The sequence below is a fragment of the Sinohyriopsis cumingii genome, chromosome 9 (assembly GCF_028554795.1).
Source record: "Sinohyriopsis cumingii isolate HCF-2022 chromosome 9, ASM2855479v2, whole genome shotgun sequence".
NCBI lineage: Eukaryota > Metazoa > Mollusca > Bivalvia > Unionida > Unionidae > Sinohyriopsis > Sinohyriopsis cumingii.
Window position 1 is genome coordinate 24,183,756 of NC_142969.1, and position 16,669 is coordinate 24,200,424.

General features: G+C 33.6%; 1 protein-coding gene across 1 annotated transcript in view; it reads left to right on the forward strand.

The window, feature by feature from the left end:
• Positions 1–16,669, forward strand: part of LOC149791404 (transient receptor potential cation channel subfamily M member-like 2) — a 164,386-nt gene that overhangs the window by 90,710 nt on the left and 57,007 nt on the right. Inside the window, exons 16-20 of the mRNA XM_089971350.1 lie at positions 2,001–2,066; positions 3,288–3,395; positions 4,569–4,703; positions 9,521–9,627; positions 15,577–15,802. Of these exons, the coding sequence (XP_089827476.1) occupies positions 2,001–2,066; positions 3,288–3,395; positions 4,569–4,703; positions 9,521–9,627; positions 15,577–15,802 (642 nt within the window). The remainder of the gene's footprint in view (positions 1–2,000; positions 2,067–3,287; positions 3,396–4,568; positions 4,704–9,520; positions 9,628–15,576; positions 15,803–16,669) is intronic.

Genomic DNA, 16,669 nt, shown 5'->3' on the forward strand with positions numbered 1-16,669 from the left:
TTGAACATTACTACAGGCTACCATATGACCGACATATTTACTTTGGATGATTATAGTCTTTTTAATGTTTATTAATTATCTCAGATTTCAACTCATTGGTAATATTGTAAACATCCAGGAACCTTGACAATCCATTCTGTATCTGCAGTATTAAACCTTATCCATGGAAGCATCTCAAAAATGTTACACTACCATAAGATTATTATGATATAACATGTGTTCTATTTTAATGCAAACCAGTCATAAACCGGTCGTAGATACTTATTTCTGAAAATAATGCTGGATATGATAATTATTTTCTACTTTCTCCATTCGTTGTAAAACAGGAAAACCGTTCGGTAAAACTGACACTAAAAGTTGTTTCGTATACTCTATTTACATTGGTTGGTAAGTGAATATAGTCGTCTAATATGGTTACATGTCCAGAACATAGGCAGATCACTGTGATATAATACACACTTTACTGAGTATTGTTTGCACTTGTCATCTATTTCACGCATCACCATGGCCTATATTTCATGACTCATTATCTTCATACGATTTCCCGAGTTGCTGTCTTGCAGTGGCTATTACGAATTGCAGGTACAATTTAAGCATGTTGTTATTTTAATTCCTAAATAACCGACATTAGTTGCCTGTCAAAAATAATGTTTGATTCAGTCTCACTTCAGAAAATCACTTTTCGTATATTTTAGTTTCAGAGAGCTTTTCTAGCTATTATATACTTCATGGACAGATTTGGTGTCACATATCTCAAAGTGTTTGAAAATTAATGTACATGTTAGAGGTTCCAACTTTTAATTACCATACAAAGGAATTTGGAGCTATAGACTCATTAAACATTTACTACCTATCTGTGTTTTATATTGAATGGTCATTAATGTTATCCCATGATGAAATTATCTAATGAAATGTGGGCACATGATAGCAATCTATGTACATAACCTTATAAGCAAATTGTTATCAGTAAGTTATGATCATATGTACAAAAACAATATTTACAATGTTCTTCTAAACCGTATAGCTGTATTTATCTAATCAAACAAGATGTAAACTCCGATTTTTTAAACCTCAACATTAGTTACCATTCAAAGTTAGTTTTAAACATTTGGCGTATATTTCAACAGTGCTTGCCTTGATATGAGTTATGAAATCATGTTTTATAGTGATAAGTAGTAGATTGGTACAATTGATGATACTACTCTGCAAGCTACCGATATACGTCAGTGAAAACAACTGCCAGAACGGCAATTATGAAACGTACATGATGTGGCGTTTTACTGTAAACATTACTGTATTTGATACAGTTGTTTTGAAGCATGTGTTCTGTCTTAATAATGAAGTAAATTGTTATAATTTAGATCTTAGTAAATATGGAAAGCATAAATGCGTTTAGCTTTGGTGAGAGGCATAGGGGTCAAACATCTTTAAGTTTCCGGAGGGGCGTGGAATTTTCGTTAGAACCAATATATTTTAAAATGTTCCTCTATATGAAGATCTGAATAAATGTAATGAACATAATACATTCGTTTATATGTATTTTTCATTCAAACTAGAAATATTATATTATTTCGAGCTAATTTGGGTCACAAATATGTTATTTGAACACATCTAAGTCCCATCACTCCCTTATGATCTCACCTCACCTAACCATCCTCCCGACCACATAAAATTAAATGATTGGCAAATAATATATAACAAGTGTAGCGATGGTTGATTTTTTATCAGCTATAGTACATTTAAAATGCATTAGCATATTATGAATTTTAAAGAAAGAAACTGTTTTTAATAATTTTCAAAGCAATTTGAATGTGAAACAGTCCTCTACAATAACAAGTGCTACTGTATTAGAACCAATGCTGATTATAACACATCCAACATTATAATGGTAAATGCTATCCATATGGATCAGTCTTTCATGTGTCTTTATGTCTGCAAAAGTATTCCATGAAATTCTTTGTCAGTGTATTTTCTTTGATATATCTCCCCCATTTTTCCAGGCGTTCTCTTCGGAAAGCCCTTTAAAGGATTTACTGCTAAACGTGAGAGGGAAGAAAAAGAAGGAGGTATGAAATTTGACCTATGGGATAATATTTTAGAGTAGAAGTTTTTGTCTTCGTGTCCTGCAATTTAGAGTTGCAGGATATTGTAGTTTAGTCTTTTCTATTTGGTAGGATGTTTTGGATTGTCATTTTCTGCCACTAAAAGCAGACGTAGTCACTGTATTTGGTACGAATAACGTCATAAGTACTCACTGCATTTTGGCGAAACTTCGCACATATCTCAACCTCTGACTACAAAATGCATGAAGCAGTATGTGCATTTGAACACTGCTACTAAAATATACTGACCATGATATTTTATTTTGATTCAATGACTATGTTCTTTTCAATCACTTATTAAAACGAAATGTTGCTTACGTTTATAATACTCATTTTGCCATGTTGTATGTTTGTACTTTGAAATGCATAGGAAGTGTGCACACTTTACTTTCATTTATGAACAATAAATAGCCATTCATTTTAAGAAAATTAGTACATATTTTATTTAAAAACATTGTCTAAACAGATCTATGTGTAGCTGGTAGGCTGAAAGTAACTTTTACTAGACAGGACGTATCTAGAGTGCCATAGTTGTAAGAGTAAACAGAGCAAATGATGTAAAGTTGTTTTCAATTGAACCATTACATAGTTCAAGATGTACATATACTGATACCCCAGACAGGATGCTTTTCAACACTGAAACTCAATGTTTTGCATTTCGTATATTCGTTTGCATTATATATTTCATTTGTACTTGATTGGCTTGATGGCTGCCATTCTTGACTTGATAACAGACCTAGTACAGCAGTCTGTGACCCAGTGGTATTCCGATATCGTTGTTTGTTTAGCATTTTATTACGAGAGAAAATCATGTTGTGATAATGCATTACCAATGCACAGAATACTATACCAGTGTGAATTCTCTATGTCCTGCTTAGTAATGGTAGAAATAATATGCACAGTAATGGTAAAGACCAAACATAACAAATATATTGTTTTCAAATAATATTTGTATATGCACCCAAATCAATAAATATAAATACTTATTGAAATGCTTTGTTGTAAACAAACTAAACAAATTAAAATTATTAACATGTTTGATGTCTAAATTACGACTTGAAGCAAAATGGGAATTAATAAATATGTATTTTGTTGGACGTACTTGTATGAATTTCTATAATATGATATCAGTACACAGATTTTATGGCAGAACATCTAAGAAGATGTATTTAATATTTCAAACAGTCCACTGAAACGATCAGCATGGAGGAGGTGGGTAAACTGATTGCGCATTTACTTGATGACTACTATCTCCAGCAATACAGCCCCCACCAAATGCTCATTCAGAACAAGGTAGTAATGGATGTGCGAAAATTCGTGAATAGCTTTCTAACATCATATTTTAATTCAAAGACACGTCCATGGTTCAGTAACCAACTGTTTACGGATTGGAATGTATAAATGCTGGTGATCTTTTAGTCATTTTGGGGTTTACATTCACTTGGGATATAGCTCGAGTCTGTGTGAAATATCGATCATCTTGATGAAAGTTCGTCTGCTTAGATTTGTGATTCGTAAGATGATGGAGTGAACAGCTGAATCGGTGAAACATTGCCATTGATGATCATAATACATCAGTGTCTCCATAAAATATAAATATGTATTCTAAATATTGAGGCAATTACTCCTTTTCCCCCAGTTTTCAAAAGTAAACGGTTGGGATCATTTGATTCTTCTCATCCATGCGTGATTAAACTCACGTAATATCTTATATATCATCCAAGATCGAGACTTCAAACTGGTTTATCATTGTTGATGGTAAATCGATATATACACATACTTATATTTGGGGACAGCGGCGATGAACCGATGTAGCGGGTTATATATTCTTTGTGGTGATCGTTATGGTATATAGAAATTGTATTTTGTATATTTCAGCTTCAGTATGTAAATTATATTTGGATAATTATAAGTTTCTGTCCAACCTGCACAGCATTCCGATGTGAAAGACATAATTATTCAGAAGAAACTTCTGCCTTTAGTGTATTGCATTTTCTCATATTTTTTCTCTAGTAAAGCATAACCAATATGACTTATGTTATGTTATGGTATATTGTTTTATACATATGTAGCTTACAATCTAAAGGAATAGGTTTAGTTTTTGGAAGATATTTTAGCAGAGTTTGTGATATGTTATTATTATTGCATCGTTATTTGAATATAGTTGAGTCCAAAAATTGTGTTAGTAAAATTCCTAGCAAGTATGAGTGACATCTGCAAATGAAGGTTGGTTTACACATTGTAACATTTAACTTCTCATATGTGCACATGACGATACAATATATAAGACCAGGTCAAAATATCGTAAAGCTGTTTTACAAATCGTAAATGCTGTAACGTTTGTGGAACCTAGTTAGTTATCTCTAGTCCAGGAATGACACATGCTACTGCCTATGTGACTGTGACTGCCAGTACAACATTAATTTCCATGTCATGTCTTTTAAATTTAAGTAAAACGTTACATAGATATGTCATTTGCTATCAAAAGGTCCAGATTTAAAAGCGAAACCACAGTTTGAGAACCCTTACCTGCATATGCTGATCTGGTCAGTTCTAAACAACCTGCAAGACATGGCAAAACTCTTCTGGAGTAAAGGGATGGTAAGTATATTTTGTTTGATAATTGCTTATTTCTGGAAATTAGTGATGAGCGAAGATGTATTTTGGCCTCATCTATCCGTTTGTGAGTATGTTTCTACGCCCATTCCTGACAAGGTTTCATGCTGTTTCTTCTTCTTCAAGCACCGGGGCTTTACACACGGCATTGTAAGTTGGGTGTATAATTCCAGCAAATGTGTAACCTGAATTGCGCGACTTTTTTACCATTTGTTTGGATTTTTCTTTACAGGTTTCGTTCCGATTACATCACAATCTGGAATTGCAGACCAAAATTTAATCTCCCCTTCACACATACACCCATTGAAGAATGGTTTTGAAACTTTGTAGGTTAGATACATTTTATTATTTCCTCTGTTCTTATTTTATGACGGTGATTGAAGACACAAAATATGTTTAGAACAACAATAATTTGTTCTGGTAAGTCGATATCTCTCTGCCAAACACCCTGATAGTAGAGTTGCACTGATGCTGTGTAACTATTTGGTTGTTGCAAGGCCTCACTAAGATTATTCTTCTGCCCATTTTGGAGATAGTTCTTTGACAATAACTCACAAAGGGTTATTCGACAATGCTTCTTATAACTGGATATCTTCCATAATTCCTGGAGAATGTACTGAAAATGTGTAGTCCTTTTATCACACAATAACAAAAAGCTCATTAAAGCGTGCCTGAACATAGGAGATATGCCTATATGGTACCTCTTGTGTGGGGCTTTATAGAGTCAATGAAAAATTAACATTAAGCTAAATTTAATATTACGTCATTTTGGAACCATAAAACTTGTTCTTCACGTCGTTAAAATTTTACGCATGTCGATTTTGCCATCCTTGATTTAAAAAACACTTATGACCATGTTTATCTAAATGTCAATATATTGTGACACATTTTTTTATAAGCGTGAAGATAATATGTTAATGCTTAAAGGTTGTGGAATTTTTGGCTTTGAATTTAAAGATTGCCAGAACTTAAGTTCATTGAACTTCTCCATTGTACGTGGCGCATCTGATTTTGCTTGGTAGATCAATATTTGTCGGTAATGGTGTGCTTGAATATCACACAATACTAAAACAAGTCATAAATACATATAAGGATTTTGTAATCGTAAGGATAATCTCTTGAATAAAACTTCAAATGAAATTTCAAGGCACATCACAAAAGTCCAGTTTTACTAATACATACATTCTTACATCAAGATCCTCACTAACTCGGTTCTTCTGCAGTTTCGTATGCTTGTTGTGCTTTTAATTGTTTTCTGGAATAGGCTATTATCGTGTATCTTCTTTTTCTGCTCCTGAAAATGTAATTGTTTTCCTTTCATTGTTTCCTTGACAACGATATCGATTGTCATTTCTTGTACCTCTGAAGCTGGGTTCTCCCAATATTTGAGATTTCTTTTCTTTGACATTCTTGACCGGATGCAGCCCAATGTCCTAACAACTGATAGACCTAATGAATATCTTAATTGCTTTAGGAACAGTCGTCTGTAGTTTCTGATGAGGTCTTGTTCCAAGTGCATTTTTGAACATACTTATATATAAATCTCTGTCCAAATGTTTGATACGTTGTGGCTCTTCCATATTCACCAAATTGTGAAACAGAATTGGCGTATCTTCACAGGCAAAGACGATACTGAGCTGTGATAGAGAGAGATATCCTGGGGAAAATAATCAGATTTGGTTAGTCTATCGTCATGAACAAAGACATGATTACAAAGGAAACCAGAATACCGCACTTACTCAGGGAACTTTTGGCAGAATTTCATCTAGCAATTTTAAAGAAAATAATTATTATTCTATATTCGATTACACTTTCTTCTTCCTTCTCCTCCCCAACCCAAGACCGTCATAATAGCGTTCGCTAAAGAAGGAAAGTCATCATGCAGGCCTGATGAACACTTTGTACATTAAGAAAATCACACTTTGACTTGCCACACACGATAAAGTTTAAAAGGTTCAGACACCAAGTCCATGCGGAGAAAATGGCAAATAATGTAGAAGTGACGGAGTCTCTGGATTTTAGAGTCGAACCAAGAGTTTCTGGACAAAGAATTTGGCATACAGTATCTGTTTTATCAGGAAACGATCTTTGATTGCAAAAAGTAATAGTTAGTTTGCTTTATCGGCAAAATAGAAAATAGCACTACTACAATGAGTCTCAACAGATACTTTGTTTATAGCGATGCTTATAATTCTAGGAGTATGCTCAAATACAAAATATCCAGCCATTAGCCTTTTATTAGGTAATGATAAATGAAGTGGCAACATAAAGAAAAACCCAACTGAAATTCATCTTTTCTACTAATTTTGAAGGGGTGGTGGCGGATGAGGTTCACATTATCTGTTAGCAAATGTCAAATGAGTCAACTACAAGAAGAGACAATTCAGTAAGATATAATTTTGTTTGGGTTGGGGCTATTTGCACTATATATATATATATATATATATATATATATATATATATATATATATATATATATAATTTGAAAATGTATCTGTTATTAATTTAGGTTTATAGCATTGGCACTTCAATTATTTCAAACGAAAGCCACTTTTAGATAAGCTTATACATGACTTAGTTTTGCTGAAACATGTTTTTCCTAATCAGAGGGATTTTCCATACCTTAACCGAGACTACCACTGTGTACAAATCCAATGTTCTCTCTCTCTCTCTCTCTCTCTCTCATTCATTGAATAACAAAAGAACATGCTGCAAAAATTGTAGCAGTGCATATCTAAGAAATAACTAGTATATATATATATATATACGTGTGTATATATATATATATATATATATATATATATATATATATATATATATATATATATATATATATATATATATATATATATATATATATATATATATACATATACATATACACACACAAAATGTTGTCAGTAATTACTTCATTCTTGTAAGCTTGAGAACGTAGGTCGAATTTTGGGTTTTTTGAGGAATTATACGTAATAATGATGTCAAAATATGGACCATGATGTCTTTGGATTCTTTTACTGAGATAAAAATAAAAGACAAAAGAAAGTTTATTTCAGCGGAAACGTTTAAGTAATTTGTGCTATTGATTTGGTCTCGTTAAGTTACGACTGTACCGTTTACGATGTTTCAAGTTCAAATTTAATGAATAATAGTCAATCTAATTTGTCCAACTTGCTTACATTAGTGTAGTGCAACAAATGATAAACAATATATGTAGAACAAATATGAATAAAATCAAAAGTATGAACACAAATTTATGAAGCGAGACTGACTTCAAAGGCTAATGAACATTGCTCATCAAATGAATGTGGATAACATTGATAGAGTAATTACACGAAGACTGACCTCAGGTCCTGGAGGGACAGGCTGCTTTACGTGAAATATTTATAGAGCTCAAGTCAGTTTAAAATAATTTTGTTTTGATCTTTTTTTATTCGAATTACAGCTATTTCAATGCTTTCTGACAATTGATAGTAAAACTTTGGGCAATTTTGAGCAGGTGGGAAAGTCATGGCTTGTGTCTCAAACTTGAGCGGTGATAATGTTTTTTTGAACTGCCAAAATACCTGAAATGCAGATATTTGTGACTAATGAAAATGTATTTGAATGCCTAACATGTCGAACAATGTCTACCTATCTGCCTTTCTTTATTTCTTGGTTTCATTCGCTGTAAAAGTAAACATGGTTAAGTTATGCACGTATAAGCGAAGATCAACGCGAAATAACAATATGTACAAGAAAATCAAATGATATTTGAAAGACAGTTTCACTTAGGAAAAACATAATCTTCTCTATTAATCATTCTATAATATTATTTAATCGTATCTGCGTATTAGTCTGTATATATTCTATCGAAAACAATTTAGGTACTGATCAGTCTTGGCGGCAAGTCTTGTACTGTTTATACAAGCGATGATTATTAGTGATTATGTCTGGCTGTTTTACTAAACATCAATAAGACCTCTTTTCCAAAACCACTGGACATAACGTGTCCAATGTTCACATTAACCTATATCCCAGCAATCACAGCTGGAAGTACAAAGTAGATTCATCTGCCAATGACAGCTTTCGAAAATCAAGCTAACATGACCTGACTAAACCTTGAAGCTCATTACATTTTGTTGAAAGTATCTAGGTCGTCATTCTGTATGTGTGTTGTTACTAAAAATTAATAAAACAGCAAGGAAAGGAATTGTATTAGTTGATAGTTAAATGAACAAAATTCACATTATGTCAAGTCTGAGGAATTTTATAAAACATAAAAACATATTCCGACAAGTGATATAGTCAACTGTCAGGTTATGAAAACCATTTGCACAATATCATGGAACACTGGTGTCTTTGTTCATTTAAAATCTGAAGCATTTTGGCATCATCTGTCTGTCAGTGTCTGACAAAAAATGTTCAACACTAACAAAGTCATGCATTCAATTTCACTCAATGTCAAAAGTAAATATATTGAATTATTATAAATATTAAAGTTTAATATGTTTCAACCTCAACAAATTTGCGTTACAACTGAAAAGATTTAAAATAAAGCAATAATACTCACATCAGAAAGACCAAAACATCCTTCCAAAGTCTTGGCAAATGTTTGCATATTAGTTGATGGATGGATGTCTAAAAGCCAAGTATACACAGCGTATGCGCTATCGTGTTTATTCTACAGTTGTACACTTACATCATACTTATCCGGAAGATCATTTTCAAGCTTCTTTGGTTCTTGTGTGATAAAGGACAGTATAGAATATATGAAAATTTCCAAGACATCCTGCAAATTTGTACCTTCATCATATATTTTACAGGATTCAATGGCTGCTGCTCTTCTTGCACATGCTTTATACTCCTCCATGTCGAAAAAACTTAATGATGTAAAGCTTACGATTAAAGAGGAAATTGAAGCAAACAGTCGGTAAGATTCTTTGTAACATCTACTCTTGACTTCAAAAGCATAGAACAGAAGATTAATAATTGTTTCAGGAGCATACATATTCACGTGTAAAAAATCAGTTTTTTCTTTTTCATTCAACTGATTGCGTTGGAATAATATTTGTTATCATATGTTTTTAAAAATATTCATAGAGGATATCTACATTTGTTTGAGTAACAAGTGTTTAACACGACTTGTGAAGCCATAAGTGACGATACAAACCTTTCGCCTTGACCAGTTAAATCTTTATGTATGTTTACTTAAAAATGGCGAGTTGCGTGCGTTTTATCCTTTGTGTGCTAAGGTGATAACTATCTGCATTGCTATATCGATTACAAAAAAAGTTTCTACATTTAGATTAATTTGGAGACAATGACTTTTTACATAGTTAGCATGATCATATCAAGCTGCAAATTGAGTAAAGCGTTAAAATAAAGCCCGTATTTCATGCGCGGATTGATAATGTTGGGTTGGGAAAATTTATATCATAGAGATCATTTTCTGAGCGTAAAATATTTAACAAAAGATTTAATTGTTGTATTTTGTTGTTTATTCTACATTCTTGCCTGATTGTAGTGTGGCATTGGCAAACATGCAGTTTTGCAACACTAATCAATGCTGATTAATATTTTATTTTCAAGCACGCCTGTGCAGAGAGTCAATACTGCTGCTTACAAATACATCTGTTATATGTAATCACGGATTTTATTTCTCAATCTGTCGGACCGTTTCTGTCGTAAATTATAATAAGTAGCACGAGGCGCTGACACGATTCCTAAATTCTGGGTAAAGTTTTTTTTTTATAAGTATGCCTTAACAGAAAATATTGAAGTGTAGGTGAGTGTGTCGCCTAACCCCAACACAACCAAACAACCAATTTCGCCGAATCGGAAGAGAGAGAGAGAGAGAGAGAGAGAGAGAGAGAGAGAGAGAGAGAGAGAGAACATTGTCTTCGAACTTATAAGGCGCAATGGGGTTTATTTTAGATGTTGATGGTCATCTATGAAATATCGTGAAACTGTATGATGCTGACCCAGCTGCCGACTAGACTGTCCAGCAGCTCGGGCATCTGTACACTACTGAACGTCGATCAGTTAAATTGGTAAATTGGTCACACGTACCATACGCAGGCTAATCGGGGCGTTCAGTATCGATCCCTGATGAGACTTTGTTATGATAGATTCAACTGCAACAGCACTTCGATGACAAGGTTTATTCGAACCTCGCTGTCCGCACAACCGTCCCACAGTCGTCACCAGTATATCCTGAAGATTCACACTATTCCAACTCTGAATGGAGACAATGGTGACTAGTTTCAAACTTTGCGTTTATCAGTTGTTTCTGTGTTTGGAATGCCCGCCAAATCCTATAACAACGCAAGCCATTAAGGTCAATCACTCGGTAAAAAGCTGATTGAGTGTCCCTCCCTCAATTTCTGTCCCAAAGTATATTAAAATAGATCAAATCACAGACTGTTTTTCAGACAAGAGTAGCAATCTGTACAATTCCAAGGATCCAGGCGTACCTTCTTTTTGCTGGTACAAAACCAAATCACCTGCTAAACATAACCATCAGTCCCAGGATGATATATTATGCAGTCGCAAGTGCAATTCCTTGTTTTATAAAGGGGTCCTTAAGGTTTTTCACTCAAAATCAAAGCAGGTATGGAAAGTCGCCTCCGCATCTCCGATGTTAGACTTAGGGTTGTTAGCCATTTTCCAACTCGTCAATAAATGTGGTAACAACCATTAGCAAGATTTGTCAGACATAAATGATTGTAAGATATATGGCTTCATCTTAATTAAGCTTTGTATTTACACTGAGGGCATTTTTATGTTTCCAGTTTCTATAATGGGAAAATCTTCACATGGATATATCTGCTTGTCCATCTGTATGTCACTACCTCCGTACACTTGTGGTATGTTTGGCAAATTTGTGTTGATATAGGGATGATATATTTAAATTTTCATCCATCACAAAGATTTGTAAAACGTTTCAAGCATATTTGACTTTGCTTTGTTTGCATAAAAACCGTGTTAGTAAGATTAAACATATAACATTTGAAATAGACAAATTAAATTAAGCTGTTTTTTTATAAGGGATGTAAGCAATCCCTATTACATATGTCATTGCAATTAAGGATTTTGTTGCGCATTGTTAAATGCTTTTTTTGTCGCTACACACAGTAAAGCAACAACTACTTGAAATATGGAGATAGTAATAATAATAATAATAATAATAATAATAATATGTTGTATTTGTATTTATATGTTTATGACCCGGACTAGCATTGTATGATTTATATCGCAATGTGTACAGGTCTTTGCGTATTTAGGACTTAATTAGACCTGTGTTTATTTGAAAATAGGTTCTTGTTGACGAGATCATTAAAAAAAATCATTTAAGATCAACAAATGAAAAGTATAATGTAGTTTGATATATAGTTTTGAAGATGATTTCCATACAATTATGTTATTTGTTCTTAAATTTCTCCCAATTGCCTGACTTTCTAAGCTTGACTTTCTGCTGTTGGAATACAAATCAAATTCTGATAAGTCTTGCGCAATCTGACATGTTAGCGTCTGCACATATTAATCAGTGAATTCTTATACTGGCTTAGTTGGTTACCAGTCTGGAAGCTACATCTATGCTTGCATTAATTTTACATTCACAGCTAAACCGGTACCATAGAGATCACAGGACAGTCCATGATAGACAAAATTTACACACAGCAATAAAATGACTGACTGAAATAGTTCGTACTCTTTAAGCTGTATCTTTTAAAATCGTGAGAGGATACATACCGTATAAAGTCATATCATGCAGAAACTTAATAATTTCAGAGATAAGTTTCATCCGGGAAAATGAGTGAGGTCATCTTATATCTGTACCAGTTCGTTTACCACGACACTAATCAGTTTATATGCATCGAATGCATAGTTATATCATACAGATCTTGGACGTGTTTGGTTTCGAACTAAAGTACAGTTCTAGTAAATTGGTTTTCTTACGTCATTTGCACTATCTTACTTCTAAACACGTGTAATACGCGGGACTTTTTTCAGTGGTTTCGTTTGTTAGCCGATTGTAAGAATTGTCAAACTGTTTGCAGAAAAAGAGTTCCTCTGTATATTATGTTACTGTCAAATTGCTTTTGTACTCTACGTTTTAACCGGTGCGTAGTAGTTATAGTTATATTATAAGCATAACTTGTGATCCAATTGGTTGCCGTCATCTAGAAAACAAAATGCCAAAAACGAATGCATTTTTATCCCATTAGTTTGGGGCTATTAATTGTTATACTTAAATCAACTATTTCAGTTAGCTGAGATTTAAACTTAATCCTCAATACCCATGTGCTCGGATTAGTGTAAAAATTTAAGGTGGTAAAATTAGTGTATGCATTTGTGCCATGATTGATGCTGCATTATTGATCGGCTACGTATTACATTTGATTAATAACATCATATCGTTCCGATCTCTGATGTGTGGGGATATGTGAAATATGACAGTGGCATTCTAATACCTAAGCTCGGTTTGATACTACTGTAATGACCGTATTGCCAATCATTATTTGAGCGAGGCTGGATGACCATATATCAGATAGATAGATTTTGGGCATATTAATAGTGAAATAATATACGTATGAACGGTTACAGTTTGTTAAAACGACCTCTTACTCTTGAACTTAAGGCGATCTTCACAACGCCAGTGGAGGTGCAACAACAACGGTACATTTCAGTAAACTTCTTCAACCGTTTGGTTTGAAATTGTGCGAGACTGCATGGCTCTTCTTTCGGGAAGTTCTTTATTTTAAAACAGTTGCGATGAGTATTGCATAAAAATCTGACAGGCGAAGAGGCAAAGATAGAATACTTTCTGTGGTCTCATTTTCTCGAAAAGACGATAAAACGTATTGGAGAGACTGCTAAACATTCTATATGCTGATTTTCTGACTTTCCGCATTAGTTTAGTCATAGTAAATACGTACTAGAGGACAACATACTGATATCCAAATTAAAATGAAAGGTTCTGAGTGTATGCTGTAGTTCACGGTTGTATCTTATTGCACATTAATCTTCACGTTTAGACTGCCTGCATTGTCTGGGAATTTGTACATATTCGTCTTCTGCAGTAATGCAAGAATATATTCGAAGGATATGGAATACTTTGGATTACATTTGACGAGGATTTCCAACACTTTCAGAGCATGTCTTATGGCAGATGCTACATTTTCACCTTTCTTCGGATGGGTTGTAAATTTTAAACCGTATCACTGTGTATCCTAATTAGCAAGACTTGTTTCTTTGCTTCTTGTTTTCTTGCAGTACAACTGTGACAACGTATTAGTATTAACTTCATGAGGTTTTATTTATCTATATCTGGAAACTCACATTATATATACATATATATATATATATATATATATATATATATATATATATATATATAATCATTTCAATTAATCTACGATACATCACGATCTGTAACAGTATAAGAAAGACATTTTATTTCCTTGCTAAAGATCTCTGCGCAAATATTTCTTTGTCTGCTGGGACTTATTAATGCAGTACCTAACGATACTAACTTATGTCATCTATGCTATGTAAAATATATGTATTGGACCAGCGGAAACCCAAATCACTGCCTGCTGCAGCTAGCGATCCAAGTTTCGGTATACATGTGGTACAATCTATGCAATTGGGGAGAATCTTAATGGCATAGAACATCTATCCTCTTAGAATTATGATTAAAATTTGCCAACCAAATGGAGAAGAACACATACCTCATAGCACCGTTGCAGCATATCAGTCTGGTATGTCACATTCAGGAACGTTTATTGTATACTATTTACCTGGAGATGTAAGCATTATTAAACAAATGTTAATTTCAGGTTCCCAGCAATTACATTAAACCTAGCAGAGTTCACGTCCGATTTAGTAGTGAAAGGCAATATGGATGATATTTTGACAATCTCTATGCCAAGGGGATATAACATTTGTCCTAATGGCACCCAATAGTTAGCTTAGGATGGCAGATTATGTAAGGTGGTGGTTGTACTCCTAGTGTATTTTGATCAGGGAAGTTTTATAAAAGAACGATACCTCACGCCGAGAATGGGATTATCATAATGCATTTGGAGTACATGTCCCTTAGCTTCTAAACATTTTAATCATGAGAGGTTTGCTTATTAACTTATATAACATCACTAGCAGTGAAGATGGAAAAGTAAATCAAGTTTTTCGATATCTTGTTATTTATGTCTCTACTTACGGCCATATATAAATAGGGTCCCTTCCCTTCCGATTTTAACGATTGGAGTCCACGTTGATTTTGTTTGGGACTTCAGGGCAGTGTAAAAAACTATTGGTATTGAAGTCTTGCTCTTATTCTCTGAAGTCGTTGATTTAAACTCTGGTGCTAGTATGTACATAGTTTGTGTCGGCCCATACATGCATTGCAGATGATGGTTTACGGTCATGCACATGATGGTTTGCTGTAGCGTTTTCATTTGTTCCAACTCAAATTCGAACAGAAGTTACTTCTTTCAAGAATACGTTTTCGTAATTGTTATTAAGCCTCCATCGTATTATACACAGAGTCTTTACATGGTTACCAATGTTTTAAGTTCCCAGTAGATGAAAAGAGTATCTGCTTGTGTGGATGTTGGAGAAAATTAGCTCAAGTTTGAAATGTTACTTTTTGAAATTAAATTGTCATTGAGTGATAGCTCATGTTTGACATGTACATTTGTATATAAAACCAAGAACTCCTGAGTTGCATACAATTGATGAGAGTTTTCCTTTATTGTGGACACATATCTAACAGGTCGAACAACATATGTATTTAATTCATTATTATTAAAGCTTAATTTTTTATAACACAATTTAAAATGTGAGTGATTTTTACAGTCTAACTTTATATTTACAGCGTGTTCATGGATTTAGCAACTGGGGTTTTGGAACGTTGCTATAGAACAAATGAAAACTATGCACATGACCTATTGATTGGTGATTTATTTGAATGGAATGAAGCATCTTGTATTTTAATTGCCATGAAAACAGAAAATCAAGCATTCATCTGTGCGACTGCATGCCAGGAAGTCTTCAACAATATTTGGATGGGAGGGATGACGCAGGAGAATGGCATTCTGAAGGTTAGTAAAAGCCACACATGTTTATGTAAACTTTAACAAGGGGTGAAGAGACAATATACATTGGTCATGTTCCCAAAGATCAGGCAGGCTATTGTTATCACTTCACCAAGTTGTCAGATACAATACGAGATTAAAACTAAACATGTCATTTAGTGTTTTCCATTGTCTTCAAGAACATAGATAGTTGGTCTGTTAGACGATCACTATTTGCACAACTTTGACTATGGTTGTATAATGTTAAAGCAGAGATGTTATGAATAGAATGTGATGTCGGTCTACAGATAGATGGTAAGTAGGCGATATGTTACTGTAGTAAGCAGACAGCAATAAACATTTATTACTTTAAAACAAACAACAGCATTGCCATCATTAATTATGGATAATTATATCGTGAATCACTGGACATTTGCCTAGTTTGGTAAACTTAAATGCGACGAGCTCCATGCATTTTGAAATATTCACAATACAAAAACTATAATCTTTTATTATAAGGCCTTACTTTGAATAATACATATTAAAATTGCTGTTCATAGTTACGACTTTTCATTAAAATAAGCCACGATTCAGATACAAGTAGTGTTACGAGTCTCTGCTCTTAAAATAAGTATAAACAAGAAAGAAGACAACAATCTTAGTACAATTTAACAAATAATGTATTTCCAGAGAACACAAAGTGAAAAATAAGAAAAATGAACTTACGATATTGCGAATTAAATCCAAAATAACCCAACAATTAATGACACAAGGCCTAGTAATAAAAAGTCCTGAATGAAACTCAGTTCAAGTTCCGAAGTGATCCAAAATTGAAGGCGATGACGTGTCTGTTATGCCCCAAGAAGTACTGATTTATCAACAGTCTCTTGTTGA